The sequence below is a fragment of the Trichosurus vulpecula genome, chromosome 5 (assembly GCF_011100635.1).
Source record: "Trichosurus vulpecula isolate mTriVul1 chromosome 5, mTriVul1.pri, whole genome shotgun sequence".
Taxonomy (NCBI): domain Eukaryota; kingdom Metazoa; phylum Chordata; class Mammalia; order Diprotodontia; family Phalangeridae; genus Trichosurus; species Trichosurus vulpecula.
In genome coordinates, this window is record NC_050577.1 from 299,466,875 (window position 1) to 299,492,944 (window position 26,070).

General features: G+C 44.3%; 1 protein-coding gene across 1 annotated transcript in view; it reads left to right on the forward strand.

Moving 5' to 3' along the window:
- The window catches only part of EP300 (E1A binding protein p300), an 84,673-nt gene that overhangs the window by 25,839 nt on the left and 32,764 nt on the right, over window positions 1-26,070 (forward strand). The window contains exons 2-6 of the mRNA XM_036759199.1: window positions 6,071-6,732; window positions 14,607-14,783; window positions 16,461-16,722; window positions 22,325-22,438; window positions 23,562-23,798. Of these exons, the coding sequence (XP_036615094.1) occupies window positions 6,071-6,732; window positions 14,607-14,783; window positions 16,461-16,722; window positions 22,325-22,438; window positions 23,562-23,798 (1,452 nt within the window). The remainder of the gene's footprint in view (window positions 1-6,070; window positions 6,733-14,606; window positions 14,784-16,460; window positions 16,723-22,324; window positions 22,439-23,561; window positions 23,799-26,070) is intronic.

Below are 26,070 nucleotides of genomic sequence, written 5' to 3' on the forward strand. Positions count from 1 at the left end.
TATATTAGTTCAGAGCTCTAGAATGATACCTCCTTCTACGACCCTTCAAACATTGACCGTACTGCCTCTTGCACCCTTTGCCAGTTTGCTGAACCAGAGTTAAGCTAAGAGTTGCTTTTGGAACTTTTTCCCAATGGTTAATAGTTTAATAGCAATTCTTTGGAGAAATGTTCATATTGCCAGTGAGCTCTTAATTCTGAATTTAATGAACATAAAGGACATTTCTGTGGGCAAACGAGAATGGAAAACAAGAGAATCCCAGCTGAGCACAATTATTTTGGGCATTGAATTCTGTCCCTACGAAGTGGCCCAGAATTCCAAGTTGTAAAACATGGTAATTGGTTCCAGCCCAATGGAAATAAATGAAAAATTTTTTAAAAGTTTATCTGTTTATTAACGTAACAGCAAAGCATAAGAAAAATGTCTTTATGACTTGAGCTTATCACGGAGTGGTAGCTATAGAAAACACAATTTAAAAAACACACTTGAATATAAGCCTGCCCTGGTGATGGGATGAAAACCCTGTTATTGACACACGTATGTTGACTTGATGCCTGCTCTTGTAGGTGCTTCTCCCTGAATTTTGGGTGGGCTGTGACACTGAGAAATATACTTTATTTCTTATTCTTATTACATTCCTGTTATTATAAGATATAATACTTTGATTCAGGCGTTCCAGTATTTCTTCCTCCTTTAGAGTTACTAACACCCTGTTCATGCCATTCAGTTACATCACGTTTTTGTTCGAGTGCGATAACAAGTCTTTTCTTTTTGGTCCATCTACAGTATTCCTTTTGCTCATTTGGCAGGGGTAGGGGGGGGAAGGCAGGGCAGTTGGGGTAAAATGACTTGCCCAAGGTCACACACCTAGCTGCCCCTTTTTGTTCATTTTCTTACACAACTCTTGGTACTGGGTAGGAACGTGCCTCATCCACAGGTAATACGAGCTCAGTAGGCCAATGCTCCCATTGATAAAGTTTTGACTCATTACCTTATGCCTTTTACCCCTTATATAGGCACTAAATCAAGTTGTACATTAATTAAACTGGAATTACTAGGACCCAGCTCTGTTATTTTGTATGGTTTGCCTTTAGCTGAAGGTTGTATGCATTTTTGTGTTGCCTGTGTGCCAGGCACCGTGCTAAGTTCTTTACAGATAGTGTTCTATTTGATCCTCACAGAAGGCTTGGGAGGTAGTTTTTGTTATCCATATTTTACAACTGAAGAAATTGGCTCGAATAGGTAACTTGCCCAGAGTCACACAACTTGTGTGTGTGTGTGTGCGCGCGCGCGCACGCGCACTTGCCCATGTGCGCACATATGGTTATACAGTTATCTTGAGGCCAGATTTGAACTTGGTTCTTCTGACTCCAAATGCCTTGTACTCTTTCCACTCTACCACCCAGCTGCCTCTTTAACAAATAAATATAATCAAAGCAAAACAAATACACATTTATATCATGTCAAACTGTTTCGTCCTGCGGCTTGGGCCTATTACACTGAGTAGGAAGTAGGTGGCATCAATGCTAGAGACCCTGCTTTCTCTCCAGCTCCTATCTCAAGCAAGATGCCCTGTGTAAATTATTTTGCAAACCTTAGAGATCTGTAAATGTTGTCTCTCTTTAGTATTGCCTTTCTGACTGTTCCTTTAGCAGCTCATTATCCATGGCACTCCCTTCTCACTGCGGGGGCACCATGAGCCTCTGTCCAGGGCCTTCTCTCCCGATTTTCTCCCTCGGCGCTCGTGGTTTCATTTGTTTCTAGATCCATCCCTGGTTGCCCTCCTGTGCTCATCTTTTTGGCATCTCAGACTCAGCAAGTCTAATGGAGGACACCGCCATCCTTGCAAGGATGTGAATACTTGAGTCCCAGGTGGGCAGCCTCAGAGTCGGTCCCCTCACTCTCACTTATCTTGTGTCCAATAAATTGCAGAGTGTCTCTGTTTCTATCTCTACTACACCTCTACTCACAGCTAGCACCCTAGGTCAGACGTTGCCTCCTGTCATCTCTCCCCGCTCCAGTGTACCTTCCACATTGCATCCAAAGGGATTTTCCTAAAACACAGTTCCCGTCATTAACTCCAGTATAAAAAAATAAAGTCTTTTTTGTTTGTTTGCCTCTCCCCAAACTAGCTGGGCCATAACCTTGTGAAACTCTCGCATGCTCTGCTCCACATATTTTTGTTCCTAGCTATACTGACTGTCTTGCTCTTATATAGAAATTGTTTCTGTTCCTTTGCCCCTGTTGCTCCATCCCTGGAATGCTCTTTCTCCCTTCTACATGTGGCCTTTGGGTTGCCCCACCCCTTCCCCCCAGCATTCCCTTGGCTCTGCTTTGTAGGTGATTGGCACCTAGAGGCCCAGGATCCCCACCTAATACAGTGTGTGGATGCATTTTACTTTGAATCTTTTTTTTAATGTGTTCACATACCACTGAGATTTATTCATGGGGAGATGTTTTAATTGGTTAGAAAATCTATTTGTAAACTTAAGTATACCAGATATGAGAGTTGTGGATGAGACAGCTTAGTTTTTAAAAATGTCTTTCTTAAATTCATCTAACATTTATATGGGCCCTGCAACACGCCGGGCACTGTGCTAAGGGTGTTACAAACGATCTCATTTGATTCTTATGATGACTCTTGAGTTAGGTGCTATTCCATTTTACAGACAAGGTAAGTGACTTGCCCAGGGTCACACAGCTAGTATGTCTAAGACTGGATTTGAACTCAGCAAGCCCAGTCTTTCTGACTCCAGCCAGGCCTGGCGCTCTATGCACTGTGCCACTTAGTTGCATGAATGTAAATTGATATGTAATTCTTCATAATTTCTGTTTTGGGGGCTGATGTCAGATCTGATTAGATTATTCGTTTTCCCTCATAGTAAAGAATTTGAACCAGCAGTAGAAGAGATCAGTCGTTTGGGTTTGTATTTTCTACTGTTCTTTAAAGCCTCTTGTCTGTTTTGAGTTTTGGTTTTGTTTTGTTTTTTTTTTTTAGTTAAAAGTCAGACTTTTTCCACTCCTATTACCCCTTGGGTGACACCTGCCTTGTGCCTCATACTCCCGTGTCACACACACCCCTGTTCCAGCCTGGCCTGTCTACAGTGATATCTTCAGGATCAGGGACTAGAGGAAAAAATCTTAAATAAGTGAACTCTCCTGACAACTTAAGCTTGTCCTTTTAGTAAGAATTAAAAAGTTTTTAAAATGTATTGGGTACTTCTCTCTGCCTCCTTAAATTAGAGTTGAATACAGGAGCTCAGATTGGAATTTTTGTGTCCCAAGTCACTAGGCACAACACCTTGCCCGCAGAGAAGTTTATTTGGGGGGTGAGAAAAAAAATCCTAATCTGATATTTTCTTTGCATGCTCTTGCAACCAAGGACCACCCCCCCTACCCCCAATATGAGAATCTCTAGAGAGTTTGATTGGAGAGGAGATAGAATGTTTGCCCTCTAATAATTGGGTGAGAAGTCTGGCTTGCTTGAAATCTAATCCCTGATGTTGGGCAAGTCAGTTCCTTGCCTGGAAAATAAGGACACTTTTCAAAATCTTGAGTATTTCATTTATTTGTGAGTATTTTTGAAAGGCAGTTGTAGAAGGAAGTACTCTGTAAAGTCGCATAAAAAAAGAAAGCATTTGAAAATGGCCAGTTTTCTACTGTTATAATTGGTTTAAACTTAAGTGAAATACTTACTATTTAACCAGCTTAGTTACCCTGTAGAAAAATGTTATCTGAATGATGAACAGCTTATACATGTCTGTTCCTCCAATGTTCTACGTTCTTCAGAGCTCTGTGGTAGGTTAACGCAAGTTAGACATGTTTAGGGCCCAGAGTCTCATCTTTGCTGGCTTGGAGGGCAGGCACCTGTTTGATTTTCCCCAGACCTTCTTGGGGTTCACAGTACAGTGATTGGCTCAGCCTCAGGGCTATTGTAACATGGACAGCATTTCAGTCCTTTTAGAAACATTGGGCTTGTACAGATCTTCCAGCTTCTCCAGCACTCTCCTTTTTTTGTCCCTGAAGTAAGGAATGCCAGTACCAAACCCATTTGAACAGACCTGTTCAGGTTGCCAGTGTTCTTACTACTCTTTTTTACTTCCCTGACTGCGCACAATCCATCAACCTAGTGGAGTGCCCACGTCTTTGTCATTGTGGTCACTTCTTCCACAAACAGCGACCACAGCCATCCACTTTCCCGTGGTTTTCCACAGCTGCCCTAGCTGGCAAATGACCCACCTTGCTTGCAGCCAGCCTGAGTGTGGACTAGACTCCCCAAATTTAGCTAGCTTAATCTCTGCGGCAGCAGACATGCAGGCAGCAACAGACGCCCTCCTAGCGGCCTTTCCAACATGGTATGGGACCTCAGAACTTGGCTTCCTTGGCATGACAATCCAGGGTCATGATGAACTGGCATTTAGTATGAGACACTGTAGGAAATTAAAGCATTTCATACTTGTGCTCTTACAATACAGTGTTTCATAAATTCCACAAGAGATGAGTAGCTCAAGTCACACAGTAGGAACAGAGCTAGACCCTGACCGACACTGGCTTGATACGGTCAAAGGACTGCTATTTTGGACAGTCATCACAGGCACCCTTATTGGCTTTTCTGTATTCTGCGGTGGCGCTTCCCTGTTTCTTCTGCACCCCCCACATTTTCTTATCCTCTTACTAGTTCCTGGTTCCTATTTAATCAACTCCTGTTTATCCTTGGCTGTTGCCTCTGGGTCTGTTGGTCAGTGGGTATCATTTCATCTTCCACCCCACATGCCAGTTTGGGCAGTGGCATGTGAACACACTGCTAACATCCCACAGAAAGCCTCCTTCCACTTACTGCCTTGGGTGATGATGGCACACACTGGTGGTTCCCATGACTTTCCATGATGAAAAAAATGTTCCCCAGTAGAATTTGTGATGGGTTTTAGTTAGTTTCTGTTTAGAAACAGAAATTTCTTTTTAGATTGGAGTTGTAATTCTCAGGTCATGACATAATGAATGTATGACCCTCCTTAGTGTAGTTTTTGAGAATGTGAGACTGAGGAAGCCAATTCTCTTTCCATAGATAAGTCTGCTACACCCCAGTCTGTGCTCTTCACACTGTCCAGCCATCTTAAATGAGAGGAGGCAAGTCCCACATCCAGACTTAAAGCTGATGTGGTGGGGGGCCATGGTGCCAGCTGTGTCTTTCCCATGCGAAAGTAATGAGGGGTATGATGGTGCCCTGACAGAGAAGGTGCTTATGGCTTCATTTTTAAAGCCCTGTGAATTAGATAAGTGTGTGATTCTTAGAATGAGATACTGCCAACGCCATCTCTGATCCAGATGCTAGTGTCTGTGCCTGGTGGTCTGTAACATTTTATTGAGCACCTATAACTTGTAAGGTACTATATTACTAAGCTCATTTGATTTTCATTTTTTTCTCACCAAATGCCAGTAATGTGGAGTTAGACTCCCAAATAAAAATGTAGAACTTGACTTTTCATTTAATGGGAAAAATAGTGTAGACTTTTTAAAAACAATGCATTTGCCCGTATTCTTTCTCTATGTGCTTGGTTTGGTTGTCATAATCTTTTAAAATGAATTTTTCTGTTCATTCATCCTATCCCTTTCCTCAATCAATATGCTCAGTTCAGCCAAACAGACATCAATGTTGGCCCCATCCCCAAACAGCTAGAAGTCAATTTATAATGTATATGTTATCGGCATTTTGCCATCGTCACAGTGTTACTTTCATCTATTACGCTGATATTTCCTTAGCTCTTCCATCTTTAAAAGGCATAAATTCATCTTTTCTGTGTTACTAACTACTGTACTTCACATCTCTTTATTACATATATTCCTTGTAGGTTCATTGGGTCAGGAAGTGAGTTTGGTGCCTCTTGTGCATTGTTGGGTGGCTCCCCCACTATGCCTTCCCTGTTGTTTGGCCCCTTCAGGCTTGGCTTGTGGTTCCATGAGATGAAGTGTGAAGAGCTTTGCATGTCTTGAGTGGTGAAAACCGCTGCTTGAGCTCTGTCTCTCTTTGTTTGCTAAGCCTTAATTTTCTCTTGTTTTTTTTCTCTTCTAGATTTTGGATCCTTGTTTGACTTAGAACATGACTTACCAGATGAATTAATCAACTCATCAGAATTGGGACTTACCAATGGTGGTGATATTAGTCAGCTCCAGACAAGTCTTAGCATAACACAAGATGCTGCTTCGAAACATAAACAGCTTTCTGAATTGTTACGGGCTGGCAGTTCCCCGAATCTCAATATGGGAGTTGGTGGCCCTGGCCCAGGCATGGCTACTCAAGGCCAGCAGAACAGTCCTGGAATGGGAATATTGAATAGCATGGTCAAAAGCCCCATGGGCCAGGCCGGATTGACGTCTCCTAACATGGTAGTGGGTGCCAGTGGGCCAAATCAAGGTCCTTCGGCACAGTCTGCTGCTGGTATGATCCCAGGAGTGAACAGTCCAGTTAATCAGCCTGGACTAGGGATGAACACAGGTATGGGGGCTGGCATGAATCCTGGCATGTTAGCTACAGGCAACGGACAAGGGATGATGCCAAGTCAAGTCATGAATGGTTCCATTGGAGCAGGCAGAGGGCGACCTAACATGCCGTATCCAAACCAGGGCATGGGAAATGCTGGCAGTTTACTGGCTGAGCCGCTGCAACAAGGGTCTCCCCAGATGGGAGGACAAACCGGATTAAGGGGTCCACAGCCTGGAGGAGCTTTGAGCAAGGTAAGGATGGGGGGCAGGGCTCTTGATTCTTAGTTGCATGTTTGTGGTTGGCATTTATTCTAGCTTCCTTAAACAAGATCCCAGATGCTCTGATGTGTAGCTATATTATTAGCTATTTTGAGTTTTGAGCGCAGCAATAAGATGTTTGCAGATGACTTTCCTTGGATGGTTTTAAAATTATGTTGGTAATTTCATGATTTGGTGATAGGGGAAAGAGCCTTTTGGTTAGTGCAGCGTACTTTTCAAAGAACCTTACACTTTTTGGACAAGTAAAGGTAAGTAGTTAGCAACATTTCATATAAGTCTCTCACTGTTTCCAGGTCACTTATACTCATGGGTCTCCCACCTCTCTCTCCTCTCTAACCCTTCTTCAACTGCCACAACTTCAACTGTCCCGGGTCTGCATTAGTCACTCTAGTGCCCCGCCTTCCCCCAAATTCCATGGCTCTTCGTTATACACACCCCTCTAACTTTGCAGACTTTGAGATTTGCTTATTGTGTACTCTCACATACCTTATGTTCTGACCAAACTGACTTCCTCCGTGACTTGTGTTTCCCATCTCCATGCTTTTATCTAGGCCATTCCCCAACTCACCACTGCATCTCGAATCTTTAACTTTTTTTTCATAGTTCAATTTGTTCACCACATCCATAAATCACCCCACTCTGTGTAATGCATCTGGTACTTATACGGATGTGTACATGTGGTTTTCCCCAATACGATGGAAGATTCTTGAGGACAAGAGCACAATGTTACTATAATGCTGAATTCCGGCTAAAATGGCATGTGCTTTTACTAGCTGTATGACACTGGGTAAGTCACTTCATTCTGTTGGCCTCAGTTTCCTCATCTGTAAAATGAGCTGGAAAAGGAGAGGGCAAACCATGCCAGAATCTTTATCAACAAAACCCTAAATGGGGACACAACTGAAAAAAGCCGCTGAACAACAACAAAGATTCATTGGATCAGTTCAGGTTATGCCTCCTCAGAGCCATTTGATAGAAGTTGTTTTTAAGAAAGAAAATTTTATAGAAAAAAGAGCAGAGCTGGATGCTACATTGAAAAAAAGTAAAAACTATATGCATTGTGATAATGTTTAGTGATTGTTTGAATGTCATACACCCATGGACCTCCTCCCTCTGCAAAGAGGCAGCCAAGGGGTGCCTTTCTCTCAGCTTTTTTGAGAGGCCGAGCTTGTTCTTTGTTGCCGTATTCTAGTGGGATTGTTCTTTTGGGGGAGGTCTCCCTGTTTACAGTGTTGTAGTCACTATCTTGACTGCTGCCTTCCCCTCTGGGTCAGTTCACCTAAGTCTTCTAAGCTTCTCTTGTTGGTGTTCAGTGATTTTTTCAGTCTTGCCCAACGCTTCTTGACCCAATTTGGGGTTTTCTTGGCAGAAGTACTGGAGGGGTTTGCCCTTTCCTTCTCCAGCTCATTTTACCACTGAGAACCCCAAAACAAACGGGCTTAAATGACTTTCCCAGAGTTACATAGCTAATGAGTGTCTGAGGTCAAATTTGAACTCAGGTCCTTCCTGACTCTGGGGCTGGTGCTCTGTATTGCGCCCCCTAGCTGCCCCAAAATTCTCTTTAAGTGACACTTATAACCTTTAAGCTTTACGAAGTCCTTTACACATGCTAGCTCATTGGCTCCTCACATCCGTGCTGTTACTACCTCCATTTTACAGATGAGGAAACTGAGGCAATGAAGAAACGTGGTCTGGCCCAGGGTAAGAGCTGTTTAAAGGTCTGTGGCAGGTTTCTGGCCCCCGATCCACCAGGACACTTGTCAGACTCTTTGTGACTTGGAGCAGCAGATTTAGTTACTTGCTTTGATTAAATTACTTTTCTTTGCTTGTCTACTCCCTGCCATGCAACATCAGCCCAGAAGTGTTTGGGGTAGCCAAGGGGCCCTTAGCAAGATGAACATTCTTCCAGATAACACTGCTTCGGTGGCTTAATTTGTTCTGGTTGGCAAGATTAGAATCATTGGTTATTTGGGGAAATCACCATCAGCTTTGGTATTCCTATTGTGGGAGTCACAGCGGGCAGGTGGCAGTGATAGGCAGCGTGGGGCCTAGGAGCAGGAAGGATGATTGTATCCTGTAGTGTGCACCTTTGCACATGGAGATTTTACAGAATTCTTCAAACAAACAAAGATCGAATCCTGGGTCTAGCTTGACTTAAGTTTTACTAGTTTAAGCAAAGGTTCCTAGATATGGCAAAATAAACTACCAGCCTTAAATGCATTCATTGCTTGCCTTTCAAGCCTGTTGTAAAAAGGGCCTTCACAGAACTCCATGACAATAGTCATGTAGTGAGAAAAGGTGATTTTGAAGACGTCCTCACTTTTTAGCTTTTTACAGTAACAATAATGCAATGTCATTTTGCACCAAGCATTGGTTAAACTAAAAATAGGTCAAAAAAGAAAAGACATGCAAAGGTGCTAAAATCAGTCTTTGTTGAAACTCATCAGGAGCATCTAACTCCTGTTCTTAAGGTGTATGTTTAATTTATGGTACCTGTGGTAATTTATGTACCTAAATGACAATTTGAATGTAGTCAGTAGAAAGCATTTTGTGCCCCTGGTTGGATTTTTCACTGTCACTGGTGGTCGGTCATACAGACTAGAGAAGAATCCACTACTGGCCGTGAGCTCTTTTGGACAAGAGCTGCTTCCGTGTCCACCATGAGCCCCAAATTGGGGCTCACAAAATGGGGAGAGAATATAGACTGAGGGGTCAGGGGGAGGCATCCCAGCCACAAAAGAGAATAATAAATAGATTCATTTACATGCAGTTTTAAAACACAGCTACAACAGGAAGGCAGGAATTGGGCGAAATCTTTAGTCTGATATTTGTAGCAATAGGAAAGCTATGAGAGCTACACCATATGGACGAACCTTTCAGCTGGGTATAAGTGGTCAAAACTGTCAACAGTTATTTGTTTGTTTGTTTGTTTGTTTTTTTTGCTTTGGCAGGGCAATTGGGGTTAAGTGACTTGCCCCAAGGTCACACAGCTAGTACAAGTGTCAAGTGTCTGAGGCTGGATTTGAACTCAGGTCCTCCTGACTCCAGGGCCAGTGCTCTACTCACTGCGCCACCTAGCTGCCCCTGTCAACAGTTATTTGAAAGATCGCTTCACTATCACCAGTCAGAAGAATTACAGATCACTGTACAACCCCCAAATTACCCAATGATCAAATGTTGGAGAGGTGGTGACTACTACCCCACACAGAGCATTGGTGAGGCTATGAGGGCAGCCTCTCTGAATGATCTAGGTCAATAGCCTATGACCCAAGGTGATAGCAGAGCTGGGAGATGGCTGAACAGCTTGGGGTACATAGAGGGAATAGAATATTAACACAAAGAGTCGTAAACTGATGCAGCCACAGGAAATGTGTATTCAGTGACCACAAACATGGGAAGAAACCAAACCAAACCTGAATGCTCTATAATTACAATGACCAGGCTTGGCCCCAAAGAGAGGAGAAAATGCATCTTCTCCTTTCTTAGCATATACCAGAGGCTAGCAGGAACTGTGTTTTGGAATTTCTTTTCCCTGGGATACAAAGGATGGATTTGCTGGATATAAGGGTGCTATATTTTGAAATGAAGGTGATTTTAAAACAAAAAATACGAACTGTGGAGGACATGAAGGGTATTCCTTTTTTTTTAAATATAAATTTATTTTTTATTTTTAGTTTATATCACTGAGGTCCACAAGTTTTAGGATTCTAAACTTTCTCTCCCTCCCTCTCGTCCCCCCTCCCCTCCAAGACGGCATGTAATTTAATGTAGATTCTACATATACCTTAACACTGAACTTATCTCCATAATAGTCCAATTGTAAAGAAGAATTATAACCAATGGAATGAATCATGGAAAAGGAGAAATGAAACCAAAAAAGAACGGAAAAAAAAACCAAAGAGAGAGCAAATAGTTTGCCTCAGTCTGCATTCAGACTCCGTAATTCTTTCTCTGGATGTGCATAGCTTTTTCCATCATGAGGCTTTTGGGGCTGTCTTTGAACCTTGCCTTGATGAGAGGAGCCAAGTCTATCAAAGTTAGTCCTTACAGATACTGTGTGTCCATAATCATGTATAAATGTTCTCCTGGTTCTGCTCCCCTCACTCGGCATCAGTTCATAAAAGTCTTTCCAGGTTATAATGAAGTGCATCTGCTCCCCATTTCTTACAGCACAATAGCATCACATTACGTTCATATACCATAATTTTTTCAGCCATTCCCCAATTGATGGGCATCCCCTTGATTTCCAATTCTTTTCCACCACAAAAAGAGCTGCTATAAATATTTTTGTACATACGGGTCCCTTTGCTAGTTGTGTCATCTCTTTGGGATACAGCCCTAGAAGTGGTATTACTGGGTCAAAGGGTATGCACATTTTTATACCCTTTGGGCATAGTTCCAAATTGCTCCATGAAGGGTATTTTTGTTCCCAAACTGGGTCTCTTCAGAAGCCCTAACATGAACAACCACAGTTTCTGTAAAGGCCACTAAGTTTCGCCAGTGCTGACCAGAAACCAATGGGTCCAGCCCCCACCCTTCTGATAATGCAGGGGCTCTGCACCTGATGGGCAGAGACCTGTTAAATAAATAGATCTGTCTTAGAGCCCAAGTAATCCTGTCACGAAGGGTCAAAGGATTCCCCCTTAAGAGCTAGAGATCCTAAAGAAGGTGGTTGGTTGTCAGCTTGGAGGTACCCTGCTTACCCTCGATGTGAAGGTAGTTCTGTCTCTCAGCTGCCTCTTTGTGTTGTAAATACTTTTTGGAAGTAGTCTTTTTAGTTGTGAAGGCTTTCTGCAGAACTAGAAGCCCCTCTATTATAACTGTTTTTGTGTTGAAAACTTCCAGCTTTTATTCCTTCTGCACTAAGTGAAAAAGAAAATGCTGTTCTTAGGACCTGTAGTTTGAATCAGCCATACAGCTGCTGGCTCCCTCATCCATTATCTCTGCTGGAGTTTCTTAGGAAGGATCCGGGCAGGTGGAGCTGTGCTGGGGATGTAGCTTCCCATGCTCACTCCTGCAGGCAGGCACCCTTTACCCACACCCCTCTTGGTGTGGTGCAGGCACATGAGTACCCAGGAAGAACTCACTGAATCATGTGGTTTTTAAAAATGTCACAGCCATTTGGGGACGACCCCCACCCTATCCCACCCCCCATTGGAAAACCCTCCCTTATAACAGGAAAGAAACAAAGCTCTGGATGGGGTGGGGGGCAGTGTAGATGACAGTCTAGACTTTACCCTTGAATATCTGGTGTCTGAATCATTTTTTAGTTTTTTCAGGTACTGAAAATGTGATTCTCCATTTATATCATCATAGCCTCAGTCAGGGTCCTGCTTATTTTCTACTGCATCAGTCTGTGCCTCTGAATTCCTTGCTTCTTGTTACTTCTTGTTGCACAATAAACTTCCATTTAGAATCATTCTTTCCCTTGAAATTCTACTCCCGGCTTCCTGTGATCTAGGTGCAATATCTTAATTATTTGTTAGACAAGGTTCCAACAAGCCATTCGTATAACACAATAATGCCAGCAGAAGCTGGAACGGGAAGATGGTGCTTTTGTTCCCAGCTTAAACAAGGTAGTCAATGTGCTGGAGCCCCCTTGAACCAGCTCGGGGCAATTGTGAATTTCTAAGTGTGAACACTTAAAAAAAATTTTGGTGATTGTTTAGACTTAAGAATATGATTAGGAAAAAATGCTAATAATGCAGATTAACCCTAAAAGCTTGTCATTTGGTGGTGAACTAGCTCTCTCCCTCACTGACTTTCATTCCCTTCCCCAAGTTATTTCTAGCTGGTTTGAGGTATCAGCATATGAGTTCAACCTTTATTCTTTAAATAGATATTTGTTGATATATTTTGTTTTTATATTGCTTAAGTCACTTCTCCCTAGCCCCTTTTTTGATATAGTTTGAACATACTTGCCTCCTTAACTTAGCACTTGAACAGATACATCAGAAGGGAAGAAGAGCCGTACCTCAAGTCCTGCTAGAGCAGTACAGTGCTGGGGAAGGCTTTGGTTTTTATTTTAGGAGGCCCCTCTCTCGTCCCTCTTCACTGATGGGAGTGGTCGTTTCTATTTTCGGTGGCTCCGCCCTCCTGGGGTGGGTAGTAGACAAGGAGAAAGGGCAGACCTATCACCAGTTACCTTTAAGCAGCTCCCAGATTTTCGCTGGGCCTGGGCTAGACTCCAGCTGTTACATCCTTGGAATCCTCAGGGTTTGAGGCCCAAATCAAATTTTGGTGCCCTGTAATCCCTAAATAGCCTCTAGAGAAAGTTTCTGAACCTACTTTCTCCTTGTTTGAATCCTTGGGATCTTTACCTTTGTCTTGGCCCTACATGTTCCATGTACATTGTACAAATATACAGTGTTTACAACCATTGGGATTCTGTGTGCCCAACCCCACCCCAGCACTATTACATAGTGGTGTTAGGGCCTTGGGTACCAGGTTAAATTGATAAGTAATGATAGAGTTTGCCGATATCTACAGGAACCAATAAAAGACAAAATGACAGCAACACCCATCTTATACAGTACTTTAAGGCTTGTAAAATAACCTGCCTCCCCCCATTAGCATGTCTGTGCACCACTTTACAGAGGAGCTCAGGAAGCATGTGAATATCTCGCAAAGGATCACCACAGATTTCTTCCCCAATAAATGAGAGCAGGAAGTTTTGCACAAGAAACCACCTCCAAGATTTTTTTTTTTGGAGGGGGGAAGGCCGGGCAATTGGGTTAAGTGACTTGCCCACGGTCACACAGCTAGTAAGCATCAAGTGTCTGAGGCTGGATTTGAACTCACGTCCTCCTGACTCAAGGGCCGATGCTCTACTCACTGCACCACCTAGCTGTGTGCCCCCCCTCCTCCCCCCCAAGATTTTAAAAAGGCAACAGTTGTATTGATTCATTGCTGGTGCTTTTTGACTTGTGGCTGCATAGCACCTAGGCCTTCCTTAGCTCCCATTAGATGGAGTGGGGTGGGGGGTGGGGGTTATTTTGAGAACAACCTTTTCTTTTTTTTGCTACTGAGTCATAGTGGGAGGGAGGGTGAAGGGCCAATAAACAATTTCCTAAATCTGGAAGCAGACTTGTAGGCTGCTCACCTGAACTTGCCTCTCCTAGCTGGGATCTTGTGCAGCTACTGCATGGTGAAGTTGACCGTTTTAAGGGACTTCCTAGGAGTGACTCTAAATTGAGAATAACTGCAGTCCTCTGGACACAGTACACACACAGTCCATGTGCACACACACACAGCACAAAGTGGGAAGCAGGGAGAGTAAGAAGGCCTTTGGAGAAGCCGCTCTGTTGTATATGAAGCCTACATGTCTGGCAAGGTACGTTTGGGGAAAAATATATTGAGTCTGATGTATTGTTAAGAGAGAGATGCCTTGAAAACTGTTTATGGCCCTATAGACTGTATAGACCCCATAGAGGGTTGCAGCCCACAGATTAAGAAGTGCTGAAGGGGTCACAGGTGGAAAAAGTATAAGAAGGCCTGCTGTAAAGTGACTTTTTTTTCTATAGGTGAGTGGTTAGCCTTATGTGGAATGTAAAACACGTGACTTAATAAGATTTTTCCCCCCTAAACATTTTCTAGTTTCTAGTGTTTAGTTTTGAAATCGCTAGTATGTAAGTCTCTCAGAAGTATTGAGAATCTTTTCTGTCTTAAAAGTGTCTGATTCTGTTGGTGTGTATCACAGCCACTTAGGTGGTTCCCAAGTGACATTTCCTTTTAAAAATGCCTTTATTGGTCAGGGATTTTCTTGAAAAGACAAATGGTTATTTAGTTGACACGTGGAGGGAGGTATTGATTTGAATTGTGCCTCTCTTCTTTGTTGTCATTCCTAGATGGGAATAATGAACAATCCCAATCCTTATGGTCCGCCATATAGTCAAAACTCTGCTCAGCAGATTGGAGCCAGCGGACTTGGACCTCAGATGCAAAACAAGGCTGGAATGCCCAACAGCTTACCCCAATTTCCAATCGACAAAAAGCCTGTTCCTGGAGCAGGAATGCCTAACATGGTAGGTAAAGTTCTTTGATAAGTTGGGATTAAGGTTATTGCCTTAGCTCTCCATAGTTTGGACTTTGTGGTTGAGGGTGGGAATGGAAACCCCACCCTTTCCCCATCTCCCTGTTGTCCCTCTTCTGTCGTGTATGAAGAAATTGAATTGTACAAGAACACGTGTAACTTGCCTTTCTCTGCCTTTTCATTCTTTAAACGTAAGCATGGTGCTGTGTCCCAGAATCTGGGCAGCGACAGATTGGGGGTGGGGGGTGGGGTTTGGATCAGGAAGGAGCGATGATAGTGTTTCCCTCTCTTTTTCTCCTCAAGGGTCTTGCCTTGGTACCAGGTTAAATCAATAAAGATATATTCTATTAAAATGTACAGGAATAAAGGCAAGATAGGTGATAGAAGCTGCTCCCATTTTGTTTAACACTTTAAAGTTTATAAAACAATTCCTCCTGTGGCGCCCCCTCCCCCTCATCTTTCCCATCATTGTGCAGCTGAGATACTTCAGAAGCACCCAGCTGGCAAGTGCTAGGGTCTGGCCCCACATCTCTGCCATCCCCCCACAGTGGCTCTCTGCTGTTGACACCATTTCAGACCTTACTAATGTCCATGGCCTGCCAGACGCTAGGTCCATGATGGTCTGCCCAGCAGCTGCCAATGTCCCCCTCTTCCCGTACAGAACAGGGACGTGTCTGTCCCCTTTTCTTATGGGAGAAGTTGGACCAAGTGAGGGCTCCCAGCTTTTAATGTCTGCCCATGGTTGTTTTGTTTGGTTTGGTGTCAACCCTCTTATTACTCTTTGTGCCTGTGTAAGTGTGTCAGGCTTCAGATGTGAGAGTATTCTTCCTTCATTCTACCTCCACTTCCTCCAAGCATGACATTTAGAAGCCTGTCTGTCTGTTAGGACCAAGAGACACTTTGGGAAAGAAGTGGGACAGGACTGCGATCATGAGCCTGAGGGTTCGGCTCTGGCTCTGTTAATGCCTTAACAGGACGGTCTTAGGTCTGAGCTTCTTCAAACAGCCTTTCCCTGCCCTGCCCGGGCCTTGTCTGCACATGGCTGTCTCTCCTGTTAGGGTGTGAGCTTCATGAGAGCAGGGACCAGTGCCTGCACACAGTAGGTGCTAAATAAATGCTAGCTGGCAGACCTAACTGAGCCTGTCACCTCCACCCTTCCCCACTCTTAACCTCTTGGTCTTGTCCCCTGTTAACCTTTTCACATGTAGAGAATGTGCCAACTTCACAAAATCCACCAAAATGACATTCCCTTCCAAAGAAATGTAGGATCTCTCATTTCCATAGAAGATGATTTTTCTGAAATCACACACCTCTAATTAACTTTATTGGATTTAAAGGAAAGAACCCTTCTGCCTGCTTTTGCTGTCGATTGCTGCCACGGTTCCTAGCTCAGAGAGTTTCACTCTCATACTTTTTCTGCCCAATCTTAGGGGGGAAACAGCGTTTCACAAGCCTGGCACTTTTTTGTCTTTAGCACCCTAGAAATACTCTTGGCCTTTAGAGTAGGTAACGGGCTGGATGCCCAGTGTCAGGACACTGTGGAGAGGGCCAGGAGGGGGTTTCACTGACGTCACTGCCCAGCCGCCCAGTCCCACCAGTAGTGTTATCGGAACGAGGGGATGATACACAGAACGGACACTAACTCGGCTCCTGCTCTTGTCTCTCTAAGGGCCAGCAGCAGGCCCCTCAAGTTCAGCCACCTGGCATGGTGCCCTCTGCACCCCAGGGGATGGGTTCTGGACCCCCCACAGCTGATCCTGAGAAGAGGAAGCTCATTCAACAGCAACTTGTTCTTCTCTTGCATGCCCACAAGTGTCAGCGGCGCGAGCAAGCCAACGGGGAAGTGCGCCAGTGCAACCTTCCCCACTGCCGCACAATGAAGAATGTCCTCAACCACATGACACATTGCCAGGCTGGCAAGTCCTGCCAGGGTAAGTAGAGGGGGCACTCAGGCACTACCCAGAGAAGTCCTGGATTGGAGCAGGGCAAAGATGTGGGTCAAGGGCCCTTCAAGGCCACGCTGACAGCCAGACATCTCCCCATTAGATTGCTGCTCCCACTGTGTTTGTGGCCTCTTGGGAAAGGAGCTCCTTTGAGTTGGGGAGCCCAGATCCAAAGAGAGTAATCATTGGTGGGAGGTGGAGAGTGTGGGATAGCGGCATAGGTTCCTGGTGTATACCCAGGAGAAGGGCAGTAGTGATAGAATAACAAATGGCAGCACTTGGGGTGGGGAGACTGGTGACATGAAAGAAGGCAGAGTGGCCTTCAGCTTCTTACTTGTGGTGCTGAGGTTTGCTAGACCCCTTGGAGATGCCATCCTCTCCACAATCTCCCTGCTATCTAAATATAGCATACATTACTTAATGTTGACTCCTATTTTGGCAAGGGACGGTAGCCCCTCTTCCAAAGGGAAAGTGAGTGTGTGTTACTATATTTGTTATTGGGCACACCTAAAAGGCAGGAGGGGGTGGTATTGGTCCTGCAGTTGGGAAAGGAGTCTGTGCTTGGATTCCTGATACGTACGGAGAGAACGTTTTCCCAAACCCAGTCTGGCCCTGGGCACATCCTTCTTGCCAAAGAGCTGTTAGGCACCTGAGGCTGGGCTTTTGGTTTGCGTAAAGCTGATTCTGGTTCTCAGTAAGAGCCTCTCTCCTGGGCTGAGGTGAGGACTTCCCAAACTCAAACTTGTAATTTTTGAGCACTCACTCAAGGTAAGATTTGCTGGCCGAAGGCCTTGGCTTTCAGCTGCCACCCCACCCAGAAGCAAAGACCAGACTTCAGGTGTGGAGTCCACGACCTTAACGCTGCTACTGACTTAGGGCAGGTCCTGTCCCATCCTCTGTAGAACAAGTCCTAAGGTCTCTTCCTGTTCCATCTGTGCTGCTCTGATGAAAAAGATCCTTCGGTTTTTATTGTGATAGCCTTTGTTGGTGTTAGCTTTCAGTTTGCCAAAACACCTCCGTTGTTTTTCACATTAACAACCCATCTGCCTTTGCCAAATCCAGTTCTTAATCTTGAAATCAAAGCTTCGATTGCTATTCTTTCTCAAATAATAAATTATTATTGCTCTCCTTTATTAATTTTCATTTCATTAGCTGAACTAATTTCAATAGCTGGGAAAAAGTCATAGGCTTTCTTTTGTACGTGTAGTCTTGAGGACAGTGGCCAGCATCGATCATTTGTTTGCTGAGTCTCAGTTTGCTGGTAGCCTTAGAGCCGGGGACGGGCTCCATTTATTCATCTTCATGAAAGCGCCCTATGAAATAGAATGTGGAATATCCTGAAGTGTAGTGCTTCAAAGTAAATGTAGAAAACCTCCCCTAGGTTTGGCCTGTTGATTGCCATTTCTTCTTTTTTTGGTCCCAATTCTGTCATTCAGTGAATTAATCATCTGTGCCACCTGCAGATCTTCATGTGTTTGATCTGTTCTTTTAGCCACTTCATTGATAAATGTGTTGAAGTGGCTGTCATGGTCCTCCACCAGAGACCTTACTCTAGTGGTCACTGGTCCATCAACGATCACTCTTGAGTTAGATTGTTCGGCTTCTCCTGAATTCTTCTAACCCTCTTCTATCTTGTTCACAAAGATATTGAGAGATTTTGGAAATGGGAACTTCTGCTCTTCCGGGGTCATACCTGGGCCAGGGAAGAGAGGTTAGTTCAGCAGGCATGACTTGTTCTTGGCTCTGCTTGACTCACTGGACTTTCTGAGGGTACCCAAAGTATCCCTTTAATTCACTCAGCATTTATTCAGTTCCTATGTGCCTCATGGGCACTGTAGCAGATGGAGGAACATAGAAAGTTGAGGAAAATAGAGTGGCTGCTTTGGTGAAAAGACTCAGACACTGAGATAAGCCATGTGATGTTGGAGATGGTCTGGAGGATTGTAAGACAAGTGGTACCTGGGAACTAGGAGGGCGGTGGTTGTGAGCTGGGTGGCATGCTTGGCATAGGGAGAACCTTGGCTTTGATCTGTGGCACAGACAGGAGAACAGTGATGAGAGACTGGTCTTTGAATGTCAGGCAGAGGAACTTTGAACTTAGCTTTTCCCATCTATTGAGGAGCCCCCACATTGTGCGAAGGGAGCCACTGTAGATGGGTGAGCAGAGGTGTCAGGAATGGAAATGTAGAGTACAGAAGGACAGGGGTAGAGGCTGGGGAAGACAAGGTTTGGTTGTTGGCTGGGTGTGGGAGGTGAGAGCAGGAGTGTGGGAGGTGAGTTGACTGGATGTGAGGAGTTGATGAGGCTGCCTGGGAGAACTGTGTGTCCTGGGGAGAAGTCAGAAAGTTGGAAATAGGTAATGTGATGAGTTTGAGCTATGGGTTATCCCACTGGAAAGATCTGGTGAGCGCCAGTATAGTGGTGAACACCTGGAGCTCAGGGCCAGGTGTGACATAGGCACTGGCCAGGAGAGTAAAATGCTGTCACCAGGGAAGGTAAGGTTAGACAACTAAGACTTGCTTTGGTTCTTCCATGATTCAGGTCCGTGGGTCATCTACATATGCATGACCTAGTGAGCCATGTAAGTGGGGACTCTGGATGTCCATCCATTCACATGAGTGAGACTGAGGTACAGGGGAAGGCCGAGCAGGTGGTCAGGGCCTAGTTAGAGGGCTAGGGGAGAAGGCCACACATTTCATTTGGCTCCTGCTGACTCGAGATCCAGTATGAAGGACCTTTGATTCTCATCTCTCACCTCTCTTTTCTGGTCCTTCTCTGTTCCCATAACCACCACCCTTGCTTTGATGAATCGTAACCATTGCCGTAGGCTGTGACACCTGCCCCCACCAATGTGTCCTTTACACTATTTCTGCATAGTTCTTGCTTTTTGATTCCTGCTCAAAAAATTCTCAGTTTTTCTGTAAGCTTACTGAAAAAAGATCATATGCATTTGCTTGGCATTCAAGGCTTTCATGATAGTGGGGTAGAAATGAAATTACAAAGGGAGGAAAGGTGTTAAGTATTGCAGGCGGAGGAGGGGGAAGCAGAATTGTTCATTGGGCAGGATGTCAAGGCTCTGGGTGGAAGGAGAGACAGGAGACTTGGTTGTGTTTGTAAGCAGACAGGAAGAAGCCAGGCAGGGAGAATCCGACAGGGCTTCTTAGGGGACAAGAAGCGATAGAATCCAGGGCTCTGATGGAGAAACACTTGCTGTGCCCCCCACAGTGTGAGCCCTTGGGCTTGGGAGCAGAGCATTGAAACATTTATAAGTTTTGTTTTTAATTGGGATTGTGGAATTACGGGTTTTCTCAGTCCTTTAGTCCAGCTCCAGAATGGGAACAGCTGCCATCTTTGTGACCTCTATGGGGGTCCTACTAGGGACAAGTGGTAAACAGTGCAGAGTCCAGAGAGCTGCCAAGCGCCCTCCATGTTGACCCTCACATCACTCACGCGTCCTTGTGGGCCACGTTCTCCAGCCCTTCGTGTTTTAAAGCTTGTAAGACCCTTCTGACCTTCCTGACCACCATGCACATACAAACAAAAAGCTGTCTCACGCTTGCACAGAAATCTCCCCACAAATGAGCTTGGCATTTCACTGTTTCTGCCTCTCGTTCTCACCTCTTTCTTCTTCCTCCTTATACTCCCCTCTTCTTTCTTCCTCCATCTCCTCTCTCCCTTACCCCCTCGTGGGTTGCGGTCAGTGCTGACACAGTTGGGTCTGCAGCTTTTGCACCCTCATCACCACCTATACGTTTGGCCTGTTCCCTTGTGTGTTCCAAGTTTACCTTGTTTGAGGAAAGCTCCCTGTCGAAGGCAAGGGACTAGTGATAATAGATGAGTAGTTCTTCGGTCGTCTTTGGATGTGTGGATTGTGTTCTACAGGCCAGTTTGTTTTCGGCTTGGGGTTTGGGGGTCTTGCTCTTACAGAGTGGGTAGCCAGTTTTGAACTGCTCAGCCGCCCGTTGCCTTCTTTGTGCTTCTGTTTCCTGCCTGGGTTTTGGTTGTTGAGTTTCCTATATAGCTGCATCCTTACCGTTAGCCACAACTCCCCTTTTCCTCTCCATTTTGGTCTTCTCTGTCCTTGGTCTGAACTCAAAAAATCCAAGGATGCATCAGGCTTTATCTGATGTTCCCCTTTCTCAGTGATGTCATGATAACTTGGTTTATTAAGATTTGTTAGTGATCATTTCTTTCTAACTAGTACAGGTCAGGTTCAGAATTGCGGTTCCCTTCATCACTTCTTCTACCCTTTGGAGAATAAATTGGGGAAAGGACAGCACTCTGGATACTTCCTTGCTCCAGGTGTTTCACTGCTGTCTATTACTGCTGTGGGAAAAAGAGTTCATGTGCTCAGAGGAAATTTTCTTTATATGTATTGAGCTTAAGAAGAAGACACCTTCCTAGCTTAGCTTTTTATCAGGAGGCAATAGGCCAAAGTATGGTAACCCTTATTGGATATTCTGATGAATGAAAATTAAAATAAACATGACTTCCATTGGCTCTCAGGGAAACATTTGTCATTGGCCGTTGTATTGTTAGATGCTAGACCTTCAGTTATCAAAAGAAAGTTTGTGATCTTCGGTAGCTATTGAATGTGTTTGGGGTGTCTTTTGTGACTGTCCTGTCTGGGCGTGTGTGTCACAGGGCTGGGGGGGAGGGTCCCTGCTTTGTCTGACTCCCCATAATATTTTATGAAACAAATAAACAGGGCCGCTCTGTGGTCCAGTACTACCTTTAGTGAATAAATGAGAGGATCTACTCTTTATTCAGTTGTGTGGAAGATACATGAAAAAATAGAAAGCTTTGGTGATTTTGTTCAAGGAATATATAATAATTGTGAACAATATAAGACCATATATAAAGAAAGGAGTGTTAAAATCCTGCACCATAAACCTTAGTTATTGATATTCAGAACAGTTTCAGGCTTCAGATTGAGTCTGTGAAGGTTGAGGGGATTTTAGCCAGCCTGAAGGAGAACATTTGTGATGACATGAATGAATACAGGAAGATGGGGTGGAGTTCATAGACCTGAAAGGAGAAAGCAAGGTGGGACTTTTGATGGTGGAGGAGTGGGAAAGCCTTCTCCAATTCAACGTAGTAGTGTTCTCTGCTGTAAGAGCACCTTTTATCTGCCAACAAACAGGAGCCACCTGTTGGGTGCTTTCTCTCCCCCTCTCTACTTTTCTGTAATAAGGTTCACCTAATCAGACCTGAAACTAGGAAGATGGCTGTGTGCTAGGGGTCCAGGCCTTTGCCCTCATGCTTAGAGGGCCTTAGACTAGAAGGATGTGAGGGAGCCCCTGAATTTCTCTGGCCTCCCAAGTTTTGCTTCTCCATGGCTGAAGAAGAAAACCAAGGGAGACCGAGTTCCTTGGGAGATGGCTGAGTCAGGTTGTTTTAAATCTAATTTGTATGATCGCCTAAACTGGTTACGTGCTTTGGCTGTTTGTAGAGTAGATGACAGATATCCCTCTCTATAGGCATGAAGACCACCACATTGCTTGACTTGATCTTTGCTCACTACACAAAAGAACCAGCAGGCGATTCTTATTTAAAAAAATCTTCCTTCCTTCCCCCTTCTTCCTTTTAGTGGCACATTGTGCTTCTTCAAGACAAATCATCTCACACTGGAAGAATTGCACAAGGCACGACTGTCCTGTGTGTTTGCCCCTCAAAAATGCTGGGGATAAAAGAAATCAACAATGTAAGCCATCAGTCTCACTGCTTTTTGTTCATTATTTTCTACAATGTTTCATGAAATCTTAATGTGGAATTCAGGAGTTCAGATGTTTAAATTGTGAAATCTTGAAGAAAGGAAGGTGTCTTCTTTTCTAGGTTTTAGCTCTCCTTTTCTTTCTTATTTTTGAGCACTATGATGTTGATAATTCTTGTTGGCGCCATAATAAACAAAATTCAGAATCCTTATATTTTCCCAGGGTTAAATAACGTGTTTGGTTCTCAGATATTGGGAAATATTGAAGAAGCTGTTGAAAGACATTGATAGAACAAGACAGGATACCTTTCTTTTTGACCATTTAAATTGTATATCCACTCAAGGGAATGTTTACCTCCTGCCCTTCCCACTGCTAGCTGCTGTGTTTCAAAATCTTTGTAAATCTGTCCTTGAGTTACACAACTTTTGGTTCAGTTAAGATTCTGAGGAGAAAAACACTGACAATTCCTGTGTAGTTTACAAATCCCCACCTGGGCGCTTGTAGTATTGCTTGTTGTGTACACTTAGCTATACCATTCATTCATAAGAGGTCAGGTTTGTGAAGGCCTTTCACCATTTTAAAGTATGATCAAGTGCGCCATCACTTTTCTATGAGTGGATAGAAAACTGGGCTTACAGCCGGGAAGGCCCGAGTTCAAATCCGTCCTCTGACACTTAACAGCAGGTCCCAGAAGCTCTGAGCCTTGGTGTTCTCCTTGGCCAACAAGACCTGATGGTGCTTAGGTGCCTCTCAGGATTGTTGAAGATCATGTGTCTCTCACACACACACACACACACACACACACACACACACACCCTTCCCTCCATTTGGCAACCACAAAGCTTCCAGGTCCCAGCCACTTGTTAAATGTCTTCTGCTGGTAAACGTCGTTTTGATCTGCCAGCAAACCAGAGGCTGATTTTCTTTTTATTCTTTATCAGTTCCTTAGACCCTGACCTCTCAAAACTTTTTTTGTGGGGGTGGGGCAGGGAGGGTTGGCAGATTTTTTGTTTATGTCTTGGTCTTTTCAAGAGTTGAAAGTGGAATACCCTGGGTATTTAGTCCTAGGTGTTACTCCTTTTGATATTTTAACATGTTCTACTTCTTCCCCAGCAATATTGACTGGCGCTTCAGTGGGCATTGGAAATGCTGGTTCTGTAGGGGTGGGTCAGCAAACTACTCCCAGCCTAAACCCTCCCAGTCAGATCGATCCCAGCTCCATAGAGCGGGCATACGCAGCTCTCGGCCTAACCTATCAAGGAAACCAAATGCAGACCCAGCCACAAGCTCCAGTGAAGAATCAGCAGCCAGGGCAGCCGGCCCAGGGCATGCGCCCCATGAACGCCTTGAGTAAGTTGGTGCGCCCCTCGTTGCATCTAATGGTCTTCTCAAATGCTTGGTGCCACAGTCTTCGTGTGAGCGCCTCTGTCCTTGTCGGGTTCTGTGTCACCGTGTCAATGCAGATTACTGTTGGCATGTATCTGTTTAAGCATCCTGTGGCAGTAGAGGTGGGGCATCGGCACTTGGGGGGTTAGATGATTGATGCTATAATTTTTATTGATAATATTGCTATCTCACCAAAATTTATCTTATTTCCCCTCTTCCTTTCCCTTACCAGAGAGTTAAAAGGGAATAAAAAGAAAAAGAGCTGTTTATCGTATCAAAAAATCCTGTAAATAATGGATGCGCTGTAGCATGCTCTTTGCCTTCCCACCTCTGCCAAGAAGCAAAGGGGCTACTCTTCTCTCTTCTCTTTTTGGAGCCAGGCTTGTTCTTTGTGATATTACAATGTTTGCCTTTTTTTTTTTAAACAGACTCTGAAAAATGTCTTCATTTTGTTCCTTTGTGATTGGTTTAAAGGTTCAGAGTAGACTTTGCTGCCTCCAGGCAGCAGAACAAATGTTCTGCAGGCCATCCTGGATGAATAGTTAACCAGGCAATTAACTAGGTTTCATGTACTTCTCTACCCTCCCATTTCACGGTGCCATTTGTGAACACACTGTTGAAAGTGCTTGGTTGTGCTCTTTGACAAACTTAGCGTTACCCTTATTGGAACAACACTGGCTTGATTCAGTTTAACTGTGGAAATAGTCATTTCTTTTATAGGCCCTTAGGTCATCATTTTTGCTGCAAAGGGGTAAAACACTCTGGCCCTCAGAGGTCCTGATGCGCTCCATCTGCCGCAGCTGAGACTGGAGGCCAGCTCTGAACCTCTCTTTAATGTGCCTTCACCTGCCTTAGCCTGGAGTCTGGAAGCTTGTTTTCCTAGCTACATTTCAGTAGAATTGGTTTCCTCAGTAGCCCTATGCAGTTTATTTTTTGCATTTTAAAACATTACTCTGAGATATAGGATACCAAGGATTCAGCAGGTGGCCAGAGGGGTCCAGGATGCAGAACAGGTGAAGAAGCCCTTCACTTCCAGTATCAGATTTGAATGCTCCCTAAGGATGCAGCAGTGGTCAGTTCCAGGACCTTTCTCCATATAACCTGCTCTTGGTTGCTTTTATGCCCCTCTGGGATCGCCGCTTCGTGTAGAAGTCTGCTTTATTGACACCTGATTTCTGCATTTTTATCTGAATTCTTTTCTGGTTGGCTCAGATATAGTTCGTTCCCAGACTATGAGCTCTTAAAAACAGTTCTTGAAAGAAATTTACTGTTGAAACTGAATGATTGTTAGCTGTCCTGCAAGGTGGAACTGGGGAGTTGCTGAGGCAGGGGGGTGGAGGTCATCCTTTTCAGAAAGCCTGATGGTTTGTACACTTAAATACTTGCCTGCATACGAAACATTAAAAAAATCCAAATTTGCTATGATCACTTACCTCACCAAGATTTGCTAAGATTCATGTATTCATTTAAACAGTGGGTCCTCCAAAGCACCTCTAAAATGGGCTTGGATTTACACAAATCTTTGAAGGTGCCAGCCAGTGTATCTGAAGCCTACATGAGATGTGTTTCTCTTGTCCAGTTGATTGAGCTTACTTGAGGAGTGATAGAAGGTACCACTCAATAGTGACCCTTTGTCAGTTCCAGAATCATTGTTCTCTTTGAGTGTCTGTCCCCCCTCCTCCCATTACAGTGGGTCCCCAGTCTTATTCATCTGTCCTTCCCGTCACATCCAGGACAAGCATTCTTTCCCTCCCTCTCCTCTCACTCTTCACAGCTCTGTTGATTTTAAGCTTGAAGGAGCCTCAGAAGTTGCCTTCCTCATATAACAGATAAAGAAACTAAAGACATCCTTTCCCCCGACTTGGCTTAAGGTACCACAGGTTGTAAGTAGTAGAAAGTGGATTGGACCTCCCGTCCTGCTCCAGACCCAGCCTTTAAAGACCTGTATCCCCCTTCTTCCCGGAGCTGTTCATCTTGGTTCACCATTCTCATAATTTACCTTACTTTGCCTTTGGGAATGCCTGTTCTATTCCTGGCACCCTTGAATGTTAAAACTGCCATTCTGTCTGCCTCTTAATTTTAAAGTGGTCTTAAATGAGGTTATCATCTCATGGGACCCTTTCCATTGGAGACTATTCTTCTCTTCATAATGGCCAAGGAAGAAAGTTGGAATACCCATTGCTTACCTCACTGTCATTTCCAGACCATTCTTATACATCTGGTCCTTAATACCCAT